General features: G+C 46.5%; 1 protein-coding gene across 3 annotated transcripts in view; it reads left to right on the top strand.

Moving 5' to 3' along the window:
- Nucleotides 1-6,639: 6,639 nt before the first annotated feature.
- The window catches only part of EDC4 (enhancer of mRNA decapping 4), a 105,856-nt gene continuing 93,032 nt past the window's right edge, over nt 6,640-19,463 (top strand). For all 3 annotated transcript variants that reach the window (XM_068261772.1, XM_068261771.1, XM_068261770.1), the window contains exons 1-2: nt 6,640-6,805; nt 18,997-19,162. In XM_068261772.1, coding sequence (XP_068117873.1) covers nt 6,730-6,805; nt 18,997-19,162 — 242 coding nt within the window. In that variant the 5' untranslated portion in view covers nt 6,640-6,729. The remainder of the gene's footprint in view (nt 6,806-18,996; nt 19,163-19,463) is intronic.

The following is a 19,463-nucleotide window of genomic DNA, read 5'->3' as shown; positions in this document are numbered from 1 at the left end:
TGTGACATCACCCTTATACGTATTGTACAGCATACTTGCCAGCTTGTTCTGCATGTGCTGCATCCTTTCTGCCTTCAGGTGAGTTGGTAACATGTCCTCCACTTTGTGCCTATACCGAGGGTCTAGTAGCGTGGCCACCCAGTACAGGTCATTCCCCTTGAGTTTTTTTATACGGGGTCCCTCAACAGGCTGGATAGCACGAAAGACACCATCTGCACAAAATTGGATCCAGACGTATTCTCTATCTCTTCTTGCCCTTTTCCTCAGTGACGTCAGGAAAGTCCTCCTCCTCCCCCAGCCACAAACAATACCACGGGAACGTTGAGCAGCACAAGCCCCCTGCGATGCCTGCTGCGATTGTTCTTTTGCCGCCGCCTCCTCCTCCTCCAAAGAAACACCTTCCTCATCATCCGAGTCTGACTCTTCTTCCCCACATGACTCTTCCTCCTCCTCCCCCTCTGTGCTGCCACAGGTGTTGAGGAAACATCTGATTCTGATGTAAATTGCTCCCACAACTGTTCCTGCCGTAACTGTTCCTCTTCACGTTCCTCCACAGCTTGATACACCACTCTACGCACGGCACGCTCCAGGAAGTAAGCGTGCGGGATCAAGTTGCTGATGGTGCCTTCACTGCGACTCACCAGGTTGGTCACCTCCTCAAACGGCCGCATGAATCTGCATTTTGCATCAGTGTCCAGTTGTTGGGCCACAACATCCCCATCTCCCCAGATTGTGTCCTTTTACTGCAGTTATACAGGTACTGGGTGACGGCTTTCTCCTGTTCTAGCAGGCAAGAGAACATGACCAGGGTCGAATTCCAGCAAGTCGGGCTATCACATATCAAGCTTCTCACCGGCAAGTTGTTTCTCCGCTGAATGTCCGCAAAGCGTGCCATGACCGCGTAAGGACACCTGAAATGCCCACACAACTTCCTGGCCTGCTTCAGGACGTCCTCAAAGCCTGGGTACTTTGACACAAATCTTTGAATGACTAGATTCAGCACATGTGCCATGCAGGGTATATGTGTCAGCTTTCCCAAATTCAACGTGGAAAGGAGATTGCTGCCATTGTCACACACCACGTTGCCGCTCCAGTGTGACTCTCCGCTTTGAGGCAAGACATGTCTAAGATGGCGTGACACCATCGTACCTGGCATGCAGCATAGGCCCTGGGGAGCCGGGGCTGTGTAGCTGGAGAGGAGATCGCAGCACCAGTAGAGTTGAACTGCCACTCAGCCAAGGAGGAGGAGGAGGACGACGGCGAAGAGGATGTAGCAGGAGGAGAGGAGGTGGCAGGAGGCCTGCCTGAAAGCCATGGAGGTGTCACAAGTTTGTCCGCTGCACAGCCACGTACTCCCTGCTTGCCATCGGTCACCAGGTTGACCCAAAGGGCTGTGTAAGTAATGTAGTGGCCGTGACCGTGCTTGGCAGACCAGGCATCCGTGGTCAGGTGGACCCTTGACCCAACGCTGTGTGCCAGAGATGACACCACTTGCCTCTCAACTTCACGGTACAGTTTGGGTATCGCCTTTTTAGAGAAATAATTGAGGCCTGCCTGGTATCTTCCACTGCGGTGTCCCAATGGCCACAAATTTACGGAAGGCCTCAGAGTCTACCAGCTTGTATGGTAACAGCTGGCGAGCTAACAGTTCCACCACGCCAGCTGTCACACGCCGGGCAAGGGTGTGACTGGCAGAAATTGGCTTCTTCTGCTCAAAGATTTCCTTCACGGACACCTGACTGCTGTGGGGAGAGGAGCAGGAACTGCTCAAGGGCAGAGGCGGAGTGGAGGAGGGTGGCTGTGAAGGTGCAAGGGAGAAAGCGGCTGAAGATGCTGCACCTGAAGGAGGAAGAGAAGGAGGGTGGATTTTCTTTTGTGTGCTGCTTTTGCTCAGGTGCTCTTCCCATTGCAGTTTGTGCCTTTTCTCCATGTGCCTTTATAAGGCACTTGTCCCTACGTGAGTGTTGGCCTTTCCACAACTCAATTTTTGGAGGCAGAGACAACAGATGGCATTGCTCCAATCTGAGGCAGACACATAAAAAAATGTCCAAACCGCTGAGCCCCCCTGGGGTGATGGCACTATGGTGGCATCAGCAGCTGACGTTGAAGGGCATGTTGGCTGACTGTACATAGGTGGCGATACATGGCGCCGGACACTGCCACCAGCTGTTTCTGATGATGAGCTCCCCCTGCTTCTTTCAGGAACTCATCTCCTCCTACTCCTCTCTGACTCCCCCTCTGAACTGTCCCCTTGGTCATCTTGTTTCTTAGGAACCCATGTGGGATCCGTATCATCATAATCAACATAATCATCCTGCCCAGCTTCGCTTGTCTCAGACACCTCCAAAACTGCACCAACAGCAGGTACTTCATCATCCTCTTCCTCACACATTACGTCTATAGTGTCGACTAACTCACACATATGAGGTGGTGTAACTTGCTTAGTGCCTTCATCTTTTTTTTTGCAGTAGTGGCTGTGTCCAAATAACTCCTGCGAAGTGTCAAATGCAGCGGATGTGGTGCTTGTAGTAGCGCTGGTGGCTGCGGAAGATGAGGTGTTCTGTGTTAAATAGTCAACCACGTCCTAACAATCTTGGGAGTTGATGGCACGTGCCTTCTTCTGAGCACTGTACTTTGGGCCAGGGCCGAACGAAATCACTTCAACATGACCTCGCAAAGACCTGCCGGGTGGCCTTCCTCTGGGTCTGCCTCTACCTCTTCCTCTACCTGTTTTGTCCATTTTGTCCATATCGGGGGGGGGGGGGGGGGGGGGGTGAAGTGAAAGGTAAGCACTGACTTGACTAATACAATGTGCAGTCACAAATACAGTACAGTAGACAGCGTGCACAGCACAGGTAGGTATCATGGTGCACTCAAAAAGGTAGGTATAGCAGTGATGCAGTGACAGGGATCAGTGACAGTATGAGGTGGGTTCACTAACACAACAGAAAAGGTAGGTATATGCAGTGATGAGGTGGGTTCACTTAACACAACAGGTAGGTAGGTATATGCAGTGATGAGGTGGGTTCACTTAACACAACAGGTAGGTAGGTATATGCAGTGATGAGGTGGGTTCACTTAACACAACAGGTAGGTATATGCAGTGATGAGGTGGGTGCACTGAACACAGCAGGTAGGTATATGCAGTGATGAGGTGGGTTCACTTAACACAACAGGTAGGTATATGCAGTGATGAGGTGGGTGCACTGAGCACAACAGGTAGGTATATGCAGTGATTAGGTGGGTTCACTGAACACAACAGGTAGGTATATACAGTGATGAGGTGGGTGCACTGAATACAACAAGTAGGTATATGCAGTGATGAGGTGGGTTCACTGAACACAACAGGTAGGTATATGCAGTACTGGGTATTACAATGTGCACCTGTCACACACACAGGTAGTCACTGAATGAATTAGCAAGGCTGTCTATGCAAGTGTCAGTGGGACACACAGAAAAAAAAATAGATCATAAGAACAAGATTAGCTCTCAAAAAAGCTGTTGTGGGGTGCTATTTTAGCAATAAGAATCAGCAAGGAGCAAGCTTACAAGCCTACAAGAGCCTAACTAATCTTTCCCTATGAGAGAATCTGATGCAGCTGTCCCTTCTCTAATTAATGCAGGCACACGAGTGAGTGTAATGGCCGGCGGGGCCTGCCTTTTATAAGGGGGGAGTGGTTCAAGAAGAGAGTGTTTAGCCTGATTGGCTACAATGTGCCTGCTGACTGTGCTGAATGTAGAGGGTCAAAGTTGACCCTAATGGTGCACTATGGGGGCGAACCGAACTTCTGGAAAAGTTTGCCTTAGATGGCGAACGCAAACCACCGGAAGTACGCCAGGAACCGTTCGCCGGCGAACCGTTCGGGTCATCTCTAGTCTCCACCTCTTGAGGTCTCCAGTTGACCTTATTTTTTTTTATATAATGGTGCACAGCTCTGGATTGATACTCCTCTGGAAAATAAAAGTTAGCCTTCCTGACCCTCTCGGTGTACTCATTCCATCGCTGTCACTCCCGATTGCATGTATTCAGGGACGGATCTGGGGGAGGGGGGGGGGGGCAAGCGGGTATCTTGCCCCAGGCGCAGTTTGTTGAATTCTTAAAAAGGCGGCAAAATGAATGGCAGTTTAGGCGCCAAAACCTGACCTTTAGGCATCAAAACCTGACCTTGCCCCAGGCGCAACTTGGTCTTGATCCGTCCCTGCATGTATTCAACCAACTGCTCAAATATGCCTTCGGGGACCCTCGCGCATGCGCAGTACAGCGCCACTCGAGTTCTGGAGCACTCCAGGACAAGAGCGCTCTCGAATCCTTCTGTGGGCTTCCGGAAGCAGCAAATTTAAATGGGAATCAGAGCTCGAATGAGAACACCAAGTGGAGGCACGGAAGGCTCTATAGCAGGGGAGCCCAATAGGTTGATAGTTATCTAGCGGTAGAACACGACCAACTGCTGAGTATATTGCGGCCACAACCCATCAAATTTTGATGCTAGCGCTGCTTGTGGCCAATCAAGGAAGGGATGCGGAGGGGAGATGCGTAGTTGAAGGGGAGAGGCCCTTATACTTAGCTACCTATGCTGAGCACCTATACTTAGCTACTTGTACTGGGAACCTATACTTAGCTAACTATACTGGGCACTTATGCTTAGCTACCTGTACTGGGCACCTATAGTTAGCTACCTGTACTGGGCACCTATACTTAACTACCTGTACTTGGTACGTATACTGATCTACCTGAACTGGACACCTATACTTAGCTACCTGTACTGGGCACCTATACTTAGCCACCTGTACTGGGCACCTATGCTTAGCTACCTTTACTGGGCATCTATACTTAGCTACCTGTACTGGTGGAGATCGTGGTCATGGTGAATTTCAAAGTAGCTTGCAAGCCGAAAAAGTGTGGGCACCCCTTCTCTACAGGATCAAGAGCCTTCCCTCTGCATAGGTAAGTATTTGACTTTTTCTATTTTTCTCTACACATTTGCTTTAAAGGATACCTGAAGTGAGGGGGATATGGAGGCTGCCATACAGTATTTATTTCCTGTTAAACAATATCAGTTGTCTGGCATTCCTGCTGATCTATTTGACTGCAGTAGTGTCTGAATCACACCAGAAACAAGCATGCAGCTAATCTTGTCAGATCTGACAATAATGTCAGAACCTCTGATATGCTGCATGCTTGTTCAGGGTCTATGGCTGAAAGTGTTAGAGGCAGTGCATCAGCAGGACAGCCAGGCAACTGGTATTGTTTAGAAGGAAATAAATATGGCAGCCTCCATATCACTTTCACTTAATTTGTCCTTTAAAACACTCAAAAACACAGCGTATTGCTGAATGCCCACTTTATTACTGTTGTTATATAGTGCTGACATCTTCTGCAGAATTTTACATATTCCCCATACTCATGTTACTAACTGCCCCTCAGAGGAGTTTACAGTCTAATCTATACCATAGTTACAGTCTATACTAAGTCAAAAATGTTAATAGGACGGGTCTCTTGACAGAGGAGTAGTAAGGTCTCTGCTGGGAAAAATAATTGCTACTTTGTAAGGCCACCTTTCCTCTGCCTCACATGAACCGTTCAACCGCTCTGCCTAAGGCTTGATTCACAATGCAAATCTGACATTTTGTGTCCAAAACTGACAGTGAATGGATCCTATTTTATTTATAGCATACGTTCAAACTTATCAGTCCACGCTAGATCTGTTATGGTAAGCACAACGCAAACTCAAGACCTGCGTGATTTTTCCAGACAAGCCGATGCATTCCCGATGGAAACAATGGTGGAAACGCATCTGTTCCAGACACCAAGCAAACCGTAGGACACTTTTCTATTCCCACCGGCTGGCCATTCGAGAATTGAGATCCGCTTTACATTTTAACTGAGCCTAACCTTCCCTCTCTTACCCTAACCCTATGCCTAAAAATAACCTTTACCCACCCATTGCCTAACACTAACCTCTCCTCTGCCCAGGACCATTTCTGAGCAATTTGGTGCCCTAGGCAAGGCACATTTTGCGCTGCCCCCCACCCATACATACACAATCTTATGTAAAGGAAGGATGTACATTAAGCAATACCCACATAAAAAACCTTTGTATAACTGTTGTGAAGGCCCCTTTCTTTAGTTGTCACCCCAGCCTGGTCTGCCTATGCCTAAAAACAGCCCTGCTTCTGTCTAACCTCTCATCTAACAGGAACCTTCCCCTCTGGTACTCAAAATTTGCAAGGTTGTGACACCGGCTCTACCAGGATTGTGGCTACCCCTACCAGTATTTTGGCTGACTTGCTGCCTCCTTGGGAGTATAGGACCACATCAACACATTTTAGCAGAAAAAATAAATATATTTTAATAGACATGCACATTAACCCCACCTAGAAAGGGACAGATAACTCAGAAGGAGGGACAAAAAAGGATTTGATTCCAAGATATGGACGGTTGAGAATTATGAAAGGTGCATCAGCTGAGTAAACTGAAAAAGAACGAAATGTTTTGCCAGCAGCTGGCCACGCCAGACAACGAAATTGGGTTATCAAGGCATCAATAGCATCAGTCTCATCACCACTGACAGGAACATTTCAGTGAACTGGTGTCAGGAACCCTCAGCTCTGTGCTCGTTTCTTGGGGGAAGGAATAGAATTCGCACACAACGGAAAGGAAGTAGTAACATAGAAGCCAGAGTGATTTTTCTGCGGTGGTTTCGGCCAGGCGGGACTGACTCTTTGGAAATGGCTTCGGCGTCTAGCATTGATGTGGACGCCACGCAGCGCTTGCGGGACATATTAAAGCTGGATCGCCCTGTGGGTGAGCTCATAGCATTGCCTTGCTCGCAGCAGCAGCTTTTGTGCTGGACGGACTGTAGGAAGTGGTGGGCCGAGCTGGAACTGGCCAGTAACTGAAAGTAGTAGAGTTCTAATAATAAAGTTACACATAATAAAGACAGTTATAGTAGAAGGTGGCAGCAGGGACATTAATAAGTTACTCTCTACCACCTGATGCCAGCAGAAGAGTGTTGTGGGATTATGGATTAGTGTGGAAATTATCAGTACTGGGAGCTGAGGGACAGGCTGAAAAAAGCCCTGCCTAGTTGTAAAGCATTTGGTGCTCCAGTGTATTTCTGCGGTATAGACAGTATTGTAAGGGATTGCTATTTGGCAGTTAGTTCTGAGACTAAGCTAATTGTACATTGATATTATGATAGATGCTTGACAGAGTGCATATTTTTCAGGCATTTGTAAACCATGTTTTTAGTCTCCTCATAATATATTTGCATATCCATGGTCAGGCCTGGATTTACATCAAAGGATCCTATAGGCACAGATGTCCTGGTACCCTAGACTTCACAATCCATGAACCAACACACCCCTGCCGAACTGCTTTACAAGTGTGCTGGCTGGTCCAGCTGTCACTTCTCCCTTACTTCCCTTGGCCGCCATAGTTAGCTGCACGTGTTCCTTAGCATTAGGTAGCCAGAGGTACCCTTGGTGTTTAAGTGTACTTAAGATGGTACACTGGGACTTATTTATACTTAAATGGGGCTTCCTCCAGCTCCATGAGGATCATGGCCTCCCTCGCCGTCCTCTTCCGGCCCCTCCGTTCTGGTGCTACCAGGGCTGTGGAGTTGGAGTCGAAAAGTTGGAGCAGTTTTGGGTACCTGGAGTTGAAGTCGTGATTTCATAAACTAAGGAGTCGGATGATTTTAGACAAAATGCACAGCCCTGGTAAGTATTAGACTAAAGAGTCGGAGGCATTTTGGGTACCTGGAGTCAGAGTTGGAGTCAGCAGTTTCGTTAACTGAGGAGTCGGAGTTGGAGTCAGAAGATTTTTGTACCGACTCCACAGCCCTGGGTGCTACGACTCCTGGTAATCTGGTCAGTCACCGCCAGTCGTGGGCTTCTGCGCATGTGTGGCTCCCGGGCACGAGAGCACAATGAGGGGTGCATGCGCGGCTGGTCCAGATTACTGGGAGGTATATCGCTAGAACAAAGGGGCCAAAGAGGATGGCAAGGGAGGCCACGGATCTCATGGGGCTGGAGTAAACCCCAGGTAAGCTTAAATACATGCTATGTAAACATCTCAGGTTCACTTTAAGAAGTTAGTGGTTCCCCCGACTGAAGGGTGAACTCATCAGAGGAATGCGGAGAGGTGGGTGAGTAACCTCTCGCGCTCTGCTTGGGACTGCATAGTGAGGGAGAGAGGGAGGAACCAGGGGAAGGGAAGTGAGCTGCTTTTCCATCATCAGGTGTCTGTAGGCATGTGCCTACAGTGCCTTATGGTAATCCGGCCCTGTCTGCTGTTCATGGTGGAAAATACCACTGCAGTTTACAGGGAGTGCAGAATTATTAGGCAAGTTGTATTTTTGAGGAATAATTTTATTATTGAACAACAACCATGTTCTCAATGAACCCAAAAAACTCAATATCAAAGCTGAATATTTTTGAAAGTAGTTTTTAGTTTGTTTTTAGTTTTAGCTATTTTAGGGGGATATCTGTGTGTGCAGGTGACTATTACTGTGCATAATTATTAGGCAACTTAACAAAAAACAAATATATACCCATTTCAATTATTTTACCAGTAAAACCAATATAACATCTCAACATTCACAAATATACATTTCTGACATTCAAAAACAAATCAGTGACCAATGTAGCCACCTTTCTTTGCAGGGACACTCAAAAGCCTGCCATCCATGGATTCTGTCAGTGTTTTGATCTGTTCACCATCAACATTGCGTGCAGCAGCAACCACAGCCTCCCAGACACTGTTCAGAGAGGTGTACTGTTTTCCCTCCTTGTAAATCTCACATTTTATGATAGACCACAGGTTCTCAATGGGGTTCAGATCAGGTGAACAAGGAGGCCATGTCATTAGTTTTTTTTTTTTTTTTTTATACCCCTAAGTATGGCCTCCTCCTCCCCTACAGCCATGCCAATCCTCTCTTTCTTTTTATACCCTTTCTTGCCAGTCACGCTGTGGAGTAGTTGGATGCGTGTGATGGAGCATTGTCCTGCATGAAAATCATGTTTTTCTTGAAGGATGCAGACTTCTTCCTGTACCACTGCTTGAAGAAGGTGTCTTCCAGAAACTGACAGTAGGACTGGGAGTTGAGCTTGACTCCATCATCAACCCAAAAAGGCCCCACAAGCTCATCTTTGATGATACCAGCCCAAACCAATACTCCACCTCCACCTTGCTGGCGTCTGAGTTGGACTGGAGCTCTCTGCCCTTTACCAATCCAGCCACGGGCCCATCAAGACTCACTCTCATTTCATCAGTCCATAAAACCTTAGAAAAATCAGTCTTGAGATATATCTTGGCCCAGTCTTGACGTTTCAGCTTGTGTGTCTTGTTCAGTGGCGGTCGTCTTTCAGCCTTTCTTACCTTGGCCATGTCTCGGAGTATTGCACACCTTGTGCTTTTGGGCACTCCAGTGATGTTGCAGCTCTGAAATATGGCTAAACTGGTGGCAAGTGGCATCTTGGCAGCTGCACGCTTGACTTTTCTCAGTTCATGGGCAGTTATTTTGCGCCTTGGGTTTTCCACACGCTTCTTGCGACCCTGTTGACTATTTTGAATGAAACGCTTGATTGTTCGATGATCACGCTTCAGAAGCTTTGCAATTTTAAGAGTGCTGCATCCCTCTGCAAGAGATCTCACTATTTTTGACTTTTCTGAGCCTGTCAAGTGCTTCTTTTGACCCATTTTGCCAAAGGAAAGGAAGTTGCCTAATAATTATGCACACCTGATATAGGGTGTTGATGTCATTAGACCACACCCCTTCTCATTACAGAGATGCACATCACCTATTATGTTTAATTGGTAGTAGGCTTCCAAGCCTATACAGCTTGGAGTAAGACAACATGCATAAAAAGGGTTGATGTGGTCAAAATACTCATTTGCCTAATAATTCTGCACTCCCTGTATACTTTACGGATGCAAAGTTTGGGCTAACCTGATGCAAGTTGTATTTTCTTATTTTTCGGGCGCTAGAGCCAGAATGAAAGTCCATGGGGAAATTTCACTAACGTGATTGGGTGGGCAGCACCTTCGCGAACTGCTAGGCTTCAGATAGTTTATAGTAATAAAATCCCCTCACCATTCAGCCAATTAGAAGTAGTAGGTGTTGCTGTGATTGGAGAGCTGCTCACCATGGAATTTCACGCTAACGTATCAATAACCTATTCTCCAACAATGCCTCTTTGATGTCTTGCACATAGCTCCGCCCCACCTAAGGTTATTCTCTTTCTGACAGCTAACCCTAAATTCCTCTCAGGTTGGATTCACTCTGTCGGATTGGAGATGTGAACGGTGACAATTGTGTCCATTGCTTTGGACATGTTAGTGCAGTATTGCTATTCAGACATGTCTGACTATAGTCTGGTTCATGTAAATATCGTGCAGGTGAGGACTTTGTGTACCAGCACTACAATGGACACCAGACACAAAACAGACATGTTGGCAGGCAAATGTCCAAACAGATTCTGTGCTTAACATTCTAAGTGGTACAGTATAATCTCGTTAAAGTGGGACCAGGAAAAGCGGTTTACTATATCAGTTTACTATATCAGAAATTGTCCTAGAAATGACCCAGCATGCCCTGGTACATTCTCTGCTGCAAGGACCAACTCTGTCCTCCCATTGGTGGACTACAAGATTAAGTAGTATACGAGAATGCAAGTAGGGCTTTCCTATGGGGCTACTGCGATTTAAAAAAAAAAAAGATACAACCTGCACTATTTCACACAACAAATGCAATTCCTTATTGCAAATCACTGGCTACTGTAAAAAAAAATAAAAAAAAAAAAAAATCTGCATTCAATCTCAGATAAACGCACATATTGTGCGGCAAAATGCTTGCAAGTTATTGTCTGAAGTAGTGGGATCTTTCCTGGAGAGTGTTGGATGTGGAGAGTGGTGGGTGTGTCTATTTTTTTTTTTTTAATTCAGTAAGCTGCATGGTACCCTGGGATGTGTGGCAGAGTTGGGACTTTGAGTAGAGGTGGTGTGCAGCTTGAAAGGGCCAGAAGAGCAGTGCTGTTGTTGTGTGTTACAGGAGAGAAGAATGTATACCATAGCAGCAGTATGACAGGTAAATAGAGATGACGGTTGAGGGCATGCTAGTGGAAGGCATGTGGTTCAAATCCAAAAGGTATGCAGTGTTCTCCCCAGAATTTTTTTTTAGCCGGGTGGCATGAAAAAGTAGCCGGGTGGGGAAGTAAGGGCCTTTTCCCACTAGAAAGCGCAATCGCGATGTGATCACACAACCTACAATTTCCACTACCCATGACTGTGGCATATAGCCACCGGGAACTGAGCGCAATTGCAATGTGGAAAAAAAACGTTTGCTAGTGGGAAATGAGCACTGCGATTTACATGTTATCGCGTTGCTCATTGGGGGAGGGGAGTTAGATTTACAGGTAGTCCCTGTTTAATGAACGAGATAGGGACTGTAGGCTCGTTCTTAACCTGAATCCGTCCTTAAGTCGGGACGCTGTGCCATTTCTGTCCCCTGTGCTTCCAGTGTCCCCCCTCTGTATCATCTCTGCCCCCTCTGTGTCTCCTTGTGCCCCCTAATGCAGAGTATGTGCAGCAGAAGCCACTGCAAGTCTCACCTCTTCCATGGCGGCTCCGGGGTAATCAGCGGCATCCTCTCTCCCTTCACCATTCATCCACTCTTTTTGATTGCGTCATTACGTGACGCTACTAGTGAAGCCGCCGGGAGGAACATTGAGGGGAGAGAGGATGCCGCTGATTGGCTCGGAGCCGCCATGGAAAGAAGTGAGACTTGTTGCGCCTTCCGCTGCGCATACTCTGCATTAGAAAAAGGGGCACAAGAGGTAGTCCCCGGGATGCATGACGTCATCGTGGCGGGCATTCGTATTGGCGGGTCGTTACCAACAGTTGGCTGTTGGTAACCCGGGGACTACCTGTACTTAGCTGGGGCTTCTTCCAGCAATCTATCAGGTCCCTTGCTGTAGTTCCAATCTGCTCCAGTGTGTTGCTGTCCTCTCCGAAAGATCCCCGACTCTGGCTGAGGGCACGTCTGCACCTCTTTCAATCGTGCTCCAGAGGCCAGGATGATTCTGTGCTTGCGCAGTTCACACATAATTAAACTACATAAACGCAGAATGCTCCAGACTACATGAGCATGAGTGAGAGAGGTGCACAGATGAGACCTTGCATGCACAGTAGCCTGCAACCAGCTGTGGTTGGAGATCTTTTGGAGGGGACAGCAGCAACCTGGATGGTAGTGTAGCCACAGAAAGGGACCAGATAAGACTGCTAGAGACTGTCTGTTTTAGAGAACAATACTTAGGTTGGCACTTTTTTATATTCTTGACGCTTTCTTTGCCTGGATACACACTTCTCCCCATTAACTTCCCACATTCTTTTAGCGGACTCTCTTTGAAATACGGAGAAGTGATTTACACTTTGCTCCATGTTTGTTTATGTAGGTTAAATTACCTGGCTGCCTGGTGACCAGTGAGCCTGAAAGAGTTAGAGGTCTTCTGCAGTACGGGTGTGCTGGAGTGACTTGTATCAGTGACTGAGTTGTCACTGTGTAATGTCACGCTGCCGTGCACACTGCCCGTACATTCTGCGTGTAGAGCAAAGATGATTTCTCCTCCCGGGTGTAATGGCTGCTGCTGCTAGTACTGGCTGGACGAAGTTGTGAGGGGCGGGGAGCACTCGGCTGCCTCTCTGTTTTTACTGGCTGGAGGGAGGAACCAATGGGTAGGAGGGAGGGAAAGAAAGAGCCTTCAGCTACCTGGGACCTAACGCACGCATATAATAAAATGTCTCTGAACAGACGCCTGGCTAATTAAGCCACCTGGGCGGCCGCTGACTTTACCCGGGCGGCGCGCCCTGCTAATATGCCCTGGGGAGAACACTGGTATGTAATTACCAGAAGTAAACTATATGACTGGAAGAATTATATTTGCTGGTGAATATCAGGGTTGTGGAGTCAGAGTCTAGGAGTTGGAACAATTTTTAGGTTACCTGGCGTTGGAGTCGTTAGAAATGGCACGGACTCCTAATAAATGTACACTGTTATTAAAGGAAACCTGAAGGGACTTTAAAAAAATTTTTCACTTACCTAGGGCTTCTGCCAGCCCCCTGCAGCCACCCTGTGCCATCACAGACTGATCTTTCGGTCCCCCACTGCGGCTAAGTGTCGGTATCGCCGACTTGCAAGTCAACAGCCACTGTGCCAGCGTGGCACTGGCTGCATTCGTCCTCGTTCGCCCTCCCACCACTGGGAGCATCCGGCGAAGAACGAGAAATCCTCACCCACTGCAGTGTGGCAATTTGCATTTCCCAGAAAGTCCTCCTGACAGCACCCCTCCTATGAGACTTGCCTCCCTCCCAAAGTTTGAACGGGAAGCTATAAGACAAATTTGCATAAGAGGCGGACAGGAGACATTATATGGACATCTCACAAGAGCCCTTTAGTTGTTTTTCTGTCCCGGACGGGACACTTCAGAGGTCTCCAGGTGCTACCATGTGGGGCAGCAGGTGCAGCACGAGCATGTTTTCTGTTGGACAGGGGTTTCAGCTTGTCCCGCACACAGCGGGTCGGAGGCTTCTCCTTTGGAATGTGACAGGCTTATAGCGGCAGGAGCATGAATTGGAAGTTCCCGGGCAAAAGTGGAATGACGTCATGCATAAGCGTCCCTCATGACGAATCAGCAGTTAGTGGCTGATTGCGGAAGCGGCTGGGGCTGCGGTGTTGATTGTCTTCAGGTGCAGGTAATTCCCTTAACAGGGAGGCGTTTTTTTTTTTCTCTTATTTAAATGTTACTCAGCCATGAAACACCATTGCTGTCGTTGATCATGGAGGACGCTGCAGGCCCTCCTCCTCTGCCTTCTACGGAGTCTGGCGCTAATCCCTCTCTGGAAAGCTGTATTGTCAACCCCCCCCCCCCCCGGGCCTGGGGGGCGGGGGAGGGGAGATTTGTTATTTCTGACTTCTACTTCTGAATGGCTGATAGTTTCTTATTTCAGAGATGGTATCTGCTATTAAAGCAATTAAAGATTCAGCAATTGCTGTTTCAGCAACAGCTCCCTCCACATCCTCTATAGTGGTAGCCCCAGTTCTGGTTCCTTTGCTGTGGTCATTGATGATCCTACACAGCCTTTAGATATACCTGCGCCCCCTGTTTACCCTCCTCCACAACCAGTTGTCAAACGTAAGAGAAGGATAAGGAGTCCTATGGTTTGGAGTTGTCTGTGGTGGAGGCAGACATATCATCCTTAGAAGAAATTTCTGGTGAGAAGGAAGATAACCCTGAGATTCTTCATAAAAATGTGCTTTTTCTCCTAATCTCATGAAGGACTTATTATCTGCTATGCAGAAAACCATGGGTATTACAGTGGAACGGAAAACGTTGACACCCTTGGATCAGATGTACGTGAGATTGGCGGAACCTCAGAATTGTTTCATCCCAGTCCATTCTTCTCTAAAATCTATGATTAGAAAGGGATGGGATGATCCGGAGAGGAAAGCCTTTTGACCCAGGTCGTTGTCTCATAGATACCCCTTTATTACGGAAGACCAAAGGTTTTGGGGTCTGTCTACCAAGCTGGATCCATCTTTCTCGAGGATGTCAAGGATATCTGACATACAGTTTGAAAATTTTGGAAACTTAAAAGACCAGATTGATAAGAAAATGGACAATTTATTACACAGGGCTTGGGAATCTTCATCTTTAACATTTAAACCTGCTGTAGCCTCTACAGCTGTGGGCAGATCTCTCAAAGCTTGGCTTACATAGACTCAGGCAAAGATAGCTTCAGGAGTTCCAAGAGAGGAGATTTTGAATGATTTCCCAAATCTGTTCAATGCTACGAATTACCTCACTGATGCAGCAGACGATACTGTTAAATTAACCGCCAAAACCACTGCTCTTGTTAATTCTGCCAGAAGAGGAGTTTGGGTAAAGACTTGGCAGGGGGACAATTCCTCCCGTTCTAAACTATGTGGTTTACCTTATGAGGGGGATCTTTTGTTTGGTTCTGATCTTGACCAAACTTTAGAAAGAACGTCAGATTATAAGAAGAATTTTCCTGCAAAAAAGAAGCCTTTTCATTATAAACGGTCATTTCAAAGCTCTACCAAGCCAGAGTCTGACTCAAAAAGAATCAGTCCAGAAAAATAAGGTGTTCCCCAGCCCTCCCAACCCAATAAACAATGACACCAGGATCCCAGTAGGGGGAACGCTTTCCCACTACTATGAAACATGGCTCCAAGTTTTCTCAAATCAGGGGCTGCTGAGAATAGTGCTAGAGGGGTACACCATAGAGATTGAACACCCCCCCTCAAAGATTCTTCATACCTCCAAATCCGAAGTCAGGGGCCCAAAGAGCCGCTCTACAAAACGAAGTGTCATCTATTCTGCACAAAAGAGTTATTCGAGAGGTTCCTTCTTGCCAGAGGGGTCAGGGGTATTACTCTCCTGTATTTCTAGTAAAAAACAAAAATGCAGGGAGGCTTTAATTTCATCCTGAATCTAAAGGGTTTAAACAAGGCTGTAAAGTACAGGAAGTTTCGCATGGACAATGTCTATTCAGTAATAAATCTCTAAGACTGTTTTCTAGCCTCTCTAGACCTAAAGGATGCAGACATTTCCAGTTTAATGCTTTTCCTTTTGGATTTGCTTCAACTCCTTGGCTGTTTACAAAAGTCATGGTGAAGGTCTTAGCAGTTTTGAGATGTAGATCTATTAATGTGCTTGCTTACTTGGATGATCTCTTGATTTAGGGAGATTCTTTGACATCTGTAAAGGCTCAAATTGATACTTGCATTGACTTTCTCCAATCATATTAGGCAAGTTGGTTAACTAGTCGATATACTCTCTAGTCCCCAATCTATGGAATATCTGGGGTTTATCTTCTCCATTATTGAGAAAATATTTCTTCCTGAGAGAAAAATTACTGCGATACTTAATTTTGTTTTTTTGTTTTAGAACGCAAGAACCTTCAGTCTCAGAAAAGCCATGGCAGTACTAGGTCTGTTAACCGCAGCCTTCCCAGCAGTTTAATGGAGTCAGTTTCACTCCAGGACACTACAGCTCTGGATCCTAAGAAGCTGGAACAGGGATGTCGCATCTTTGGAAAAGAGTTCCGGTTCCCTACAATATAAAAGTGTCACTCACTTGGTTGCAGAGTTGGTTTCGTTTTTCAGACAGTCAACTGTGGTCTTAACCAATACAAAAGATTTTGATGGCGGATGCCAGTTCCTGAGGGTGGGGTGCTCATATGTACTTTCTGCCTGCTCAAGGCCCTTGGTCCAGGTCGATGAGGATGAGATCTTCAAATAGCAGAGAGCTGCAGGCTGTGTGGCAGGGTCTTCAACATTTCAGCAGTCACATCACTCAGTGCCACAAATTAGTCTGCTCCGACAACAGCAGTGTGGTGGCTTACTTGAATCGCCAAGGCGGCATGAGGAGTCGACTTCTGTGGTCACAGACTTCAAGGATACTTCAGTAGGCCGAGGGCAATCTCTGGTCCATCAGAGCAGTTCATCTGAAGGAGACTTGCGATGTTCTGGCCCACTACATCAGAATCCGGAGGTGTTCAATCAGATCAGTATGATGTGGGGCACTCCTTCAATAGACTTGTTCGCCAGGAGAGACAATATGAAGTGTCGCAAGTTCTGCTCCCTGTGTCCTCAGGACAATCCATGGGTACTGGACGCTTTTTCAATCAGATGGGAATCTGAGCTAATGTATGCATTTCCCCCACTATCTCTTATTCCAAAGGAAATAAACAAAATTATACAGGACAAGGCTCGAGTAATCCTGATAGTTCCATTTTGGCCAAAAAGACTATGATGCACTCTTCTACAGAGATTAGCAATGTGTCAGCCGATTGTTACCAGAACGACCAGATCTATTGCTCCAGGAACTCGTATTTTATCCGGATCTGAAGCGCCTTCACCTTTCAGCGTGGAGCCTGAGTGGGGGATCCTAAAATCAAATGGGTTCTCAGACTTTCTGAAACCTTGATACAAAGTCGTAAAAAGGTAACGAGGCAGGTTTACCAAAAGACCTGGAGAATCTACTGTAATTGGTGCTCAGAGAAAACTGTAGATACTAGACTTTCTTCCTCAGTCTTAGAATTCCTGCAAAATGGTTTTCAAATGGGTCTAAGCATTAGCACACTTAAACTACAAACAGCAGCCATTAGTGTATTTTTGGAGAGATTAGCACAAGAGGACTTCTTCATACGCTTCTTTCAAGCTTTAAAAAGAACCCAAGGTGGGTTTTTGCAATCGATACAGGACACAGAGGCACATTCTGCATACTATCACCAGCCTCAGTGTCCTTCTATAATGCCCCAGGCTCCCCCGTGCTCTGCTGTCCCCCCTTATCAAAACCGCCACACTAGCGACACACAGATTGTCGCTCGCTGGCTGTTTACATGCAAGCTGCCACTCAGCGCTGCTCCCCCGCCTCCTATAATACACGGATCCCTGCCTGCGTCCCTTCCCGCCTCCATAAGCCAATGGAGGCGGGGAGGGAAGGGATACAGGCGGGGGGATACAGGCGGGGATCCGTGTGTTACAGGAGGTGGGGGAGCGGCAGTGAGTGGCAGCTTTCATGTAAACAGCCAGCTAGCGACAATCTGTGTGTCGCTAACGTTGCGGTTTTTATAAGGGGGGACAGCAGAGCACGGGGGGAGCCTGGGGGCACTATAGAAGGACACAGGCTGAAAGTGTGCAGAATGTGCCTCTGTGTCCTATATTGATTGCAGGAACCCACCTCTGGTTCTCTTTAAAAATACTTAGGCCGATAGTGGTTTCAAAGGTACCCAACTGGGACTTGAATGTGGTATTGCAGAGCATGTGTGAACATCCCTTTTAAACCATTGGATCACATTTCTGAGAAATGTTTATCTTTGAAGACAGTCTTCTTTCTTGCAATTACCTCAGCCAGAAGAATTAGTGAATTACAAGATCTGTCCATCAAGCAACCATATTGTACTAATTCTGATGACAGAATTACACTTCGTCCAGATTTTGCCTTCCTTCCTAAGGTGGTTTCTGGATTCCATCGGAGGAGATATTTTTTTTCATCCTTCTGTGATAATCCATCTAACAATAAGGAGAAAAGGCTACATTGTTAAGATGTCAGGAGACGTATCCTTCATTATATGGAAAGAACCAGGTCCTAGAGGAAATCAAATGCCTTGTTGGAACTTTTTTTACGGAAAATTCAGGGGAAAGCAGGCTTCCAAAACAACCATGCCAGATGGATCAGACAGGTTATTGCTGCTGCTTATCAGTCCCAGGGCAAGACCTTGTCTTCTTCAGTCAAAGCTCATTCTACAAGAAGTATTTCAACTTATTGGGCAGAGAGGGATGGCGCCTCCATCAAGCAGATCTGCTGGGCGGCCACCTGGTCCAGCCAAAATACCTTTGTTAAACACTACAGACGTAACTGTTTAGCCAGTAGTGACTTGTTCTTTGGTAGGAAAGTTTTTTTTACAGGCGGTTGTCCCACCCTAAAGACTATTCTTGTTTATCGTCTCATAGGAGGGGTGCCAGGAGGATGTTTTGGGAAAGATCAACTTGCCTTCGATATATATATATATCTCAATCCTCTTGCCCGCCATGCAAATTTTGTGTCTTATAGCTTCCAGTCCAAAGTTTGGGAGGGAGACAAGTCTCATAGGAGGGGTGCTTTTACTCGGACTGCTGGAAAAGATATTACCAAAGGTAATTTGATCTTTCCACAACCTCCCGGCACCCACAATTCTATCGAGCAGATACAGAAATGTGGAATGTTTGTTGCTAATTTGGTGCCTCCCGGCGCACAAAATAAGCTTCTTAACAGCAGTATCGTGGATTTACCTTGGGGGGGTGTTAAGGGTTAGGAGATTTGGTTAGGTATCGGGGGCAGTTCTGAAGCTAAATTATCATGTTTCACTATAATAGAGGTTTGTTTGTTTTTTAATTGAATTTTTACGAAGCTTTGTTTTTTTTTTTTTAGATCCCTTGACTGAAAACCAGCTTAAGAGCTCTTTCAATGGAGATATGAATGGGTTTGTTGCCAATGATAAGGTGGACTCTGGAAATGCAGTCTCTGCTGATGGTACAGTGCTTGAGCCAACTCTCCAAAGTACTAGCAAAGCGCTCTTCACTGACAGACAAGTTATGTAAGTAACTAGTCATTGGTTAATTGGATGACCTATTAAAGTATATAATTTTTATTTACTTTTTGCCTTTTACAAATTGTTATACCTCTTAATAAGTTTTCCAATGGAGCAGCACTAAGTGGACTTACTGAAGAAACCATGCATGACAAATAGCTCTTTGAATAGATCTCATCTCTATAAGTAGATTTTGCTTTGCGTTGAACTGTAGCAGGGGTGTCAGTTGCTGCAGCATGCTTATAAACGTCGGGAAAAATCATGTACGTTGCACCAGCAAGTGCTGTTTCATTGTAAAAGAAAGAGC

This window comes from Hyperolius riggenbachi, chromosome 11 (assembly GCF_040937935.1).
Source record: "Hyperolius riggenbachi isolate aHypRig1 chromosome 11, aHypRig1.pri, whole genome shotgun sequence".
NCBI classification, from domain to species: Eukaryota; Metazoa; Chordata; class Amphibia; order Anura; family Hyperoliidae; genus Hyperolius; species Hyperolius riggenbachi.
This window is presented reverse-complemented; position numbering and strand designations above follow the sequence as displayed.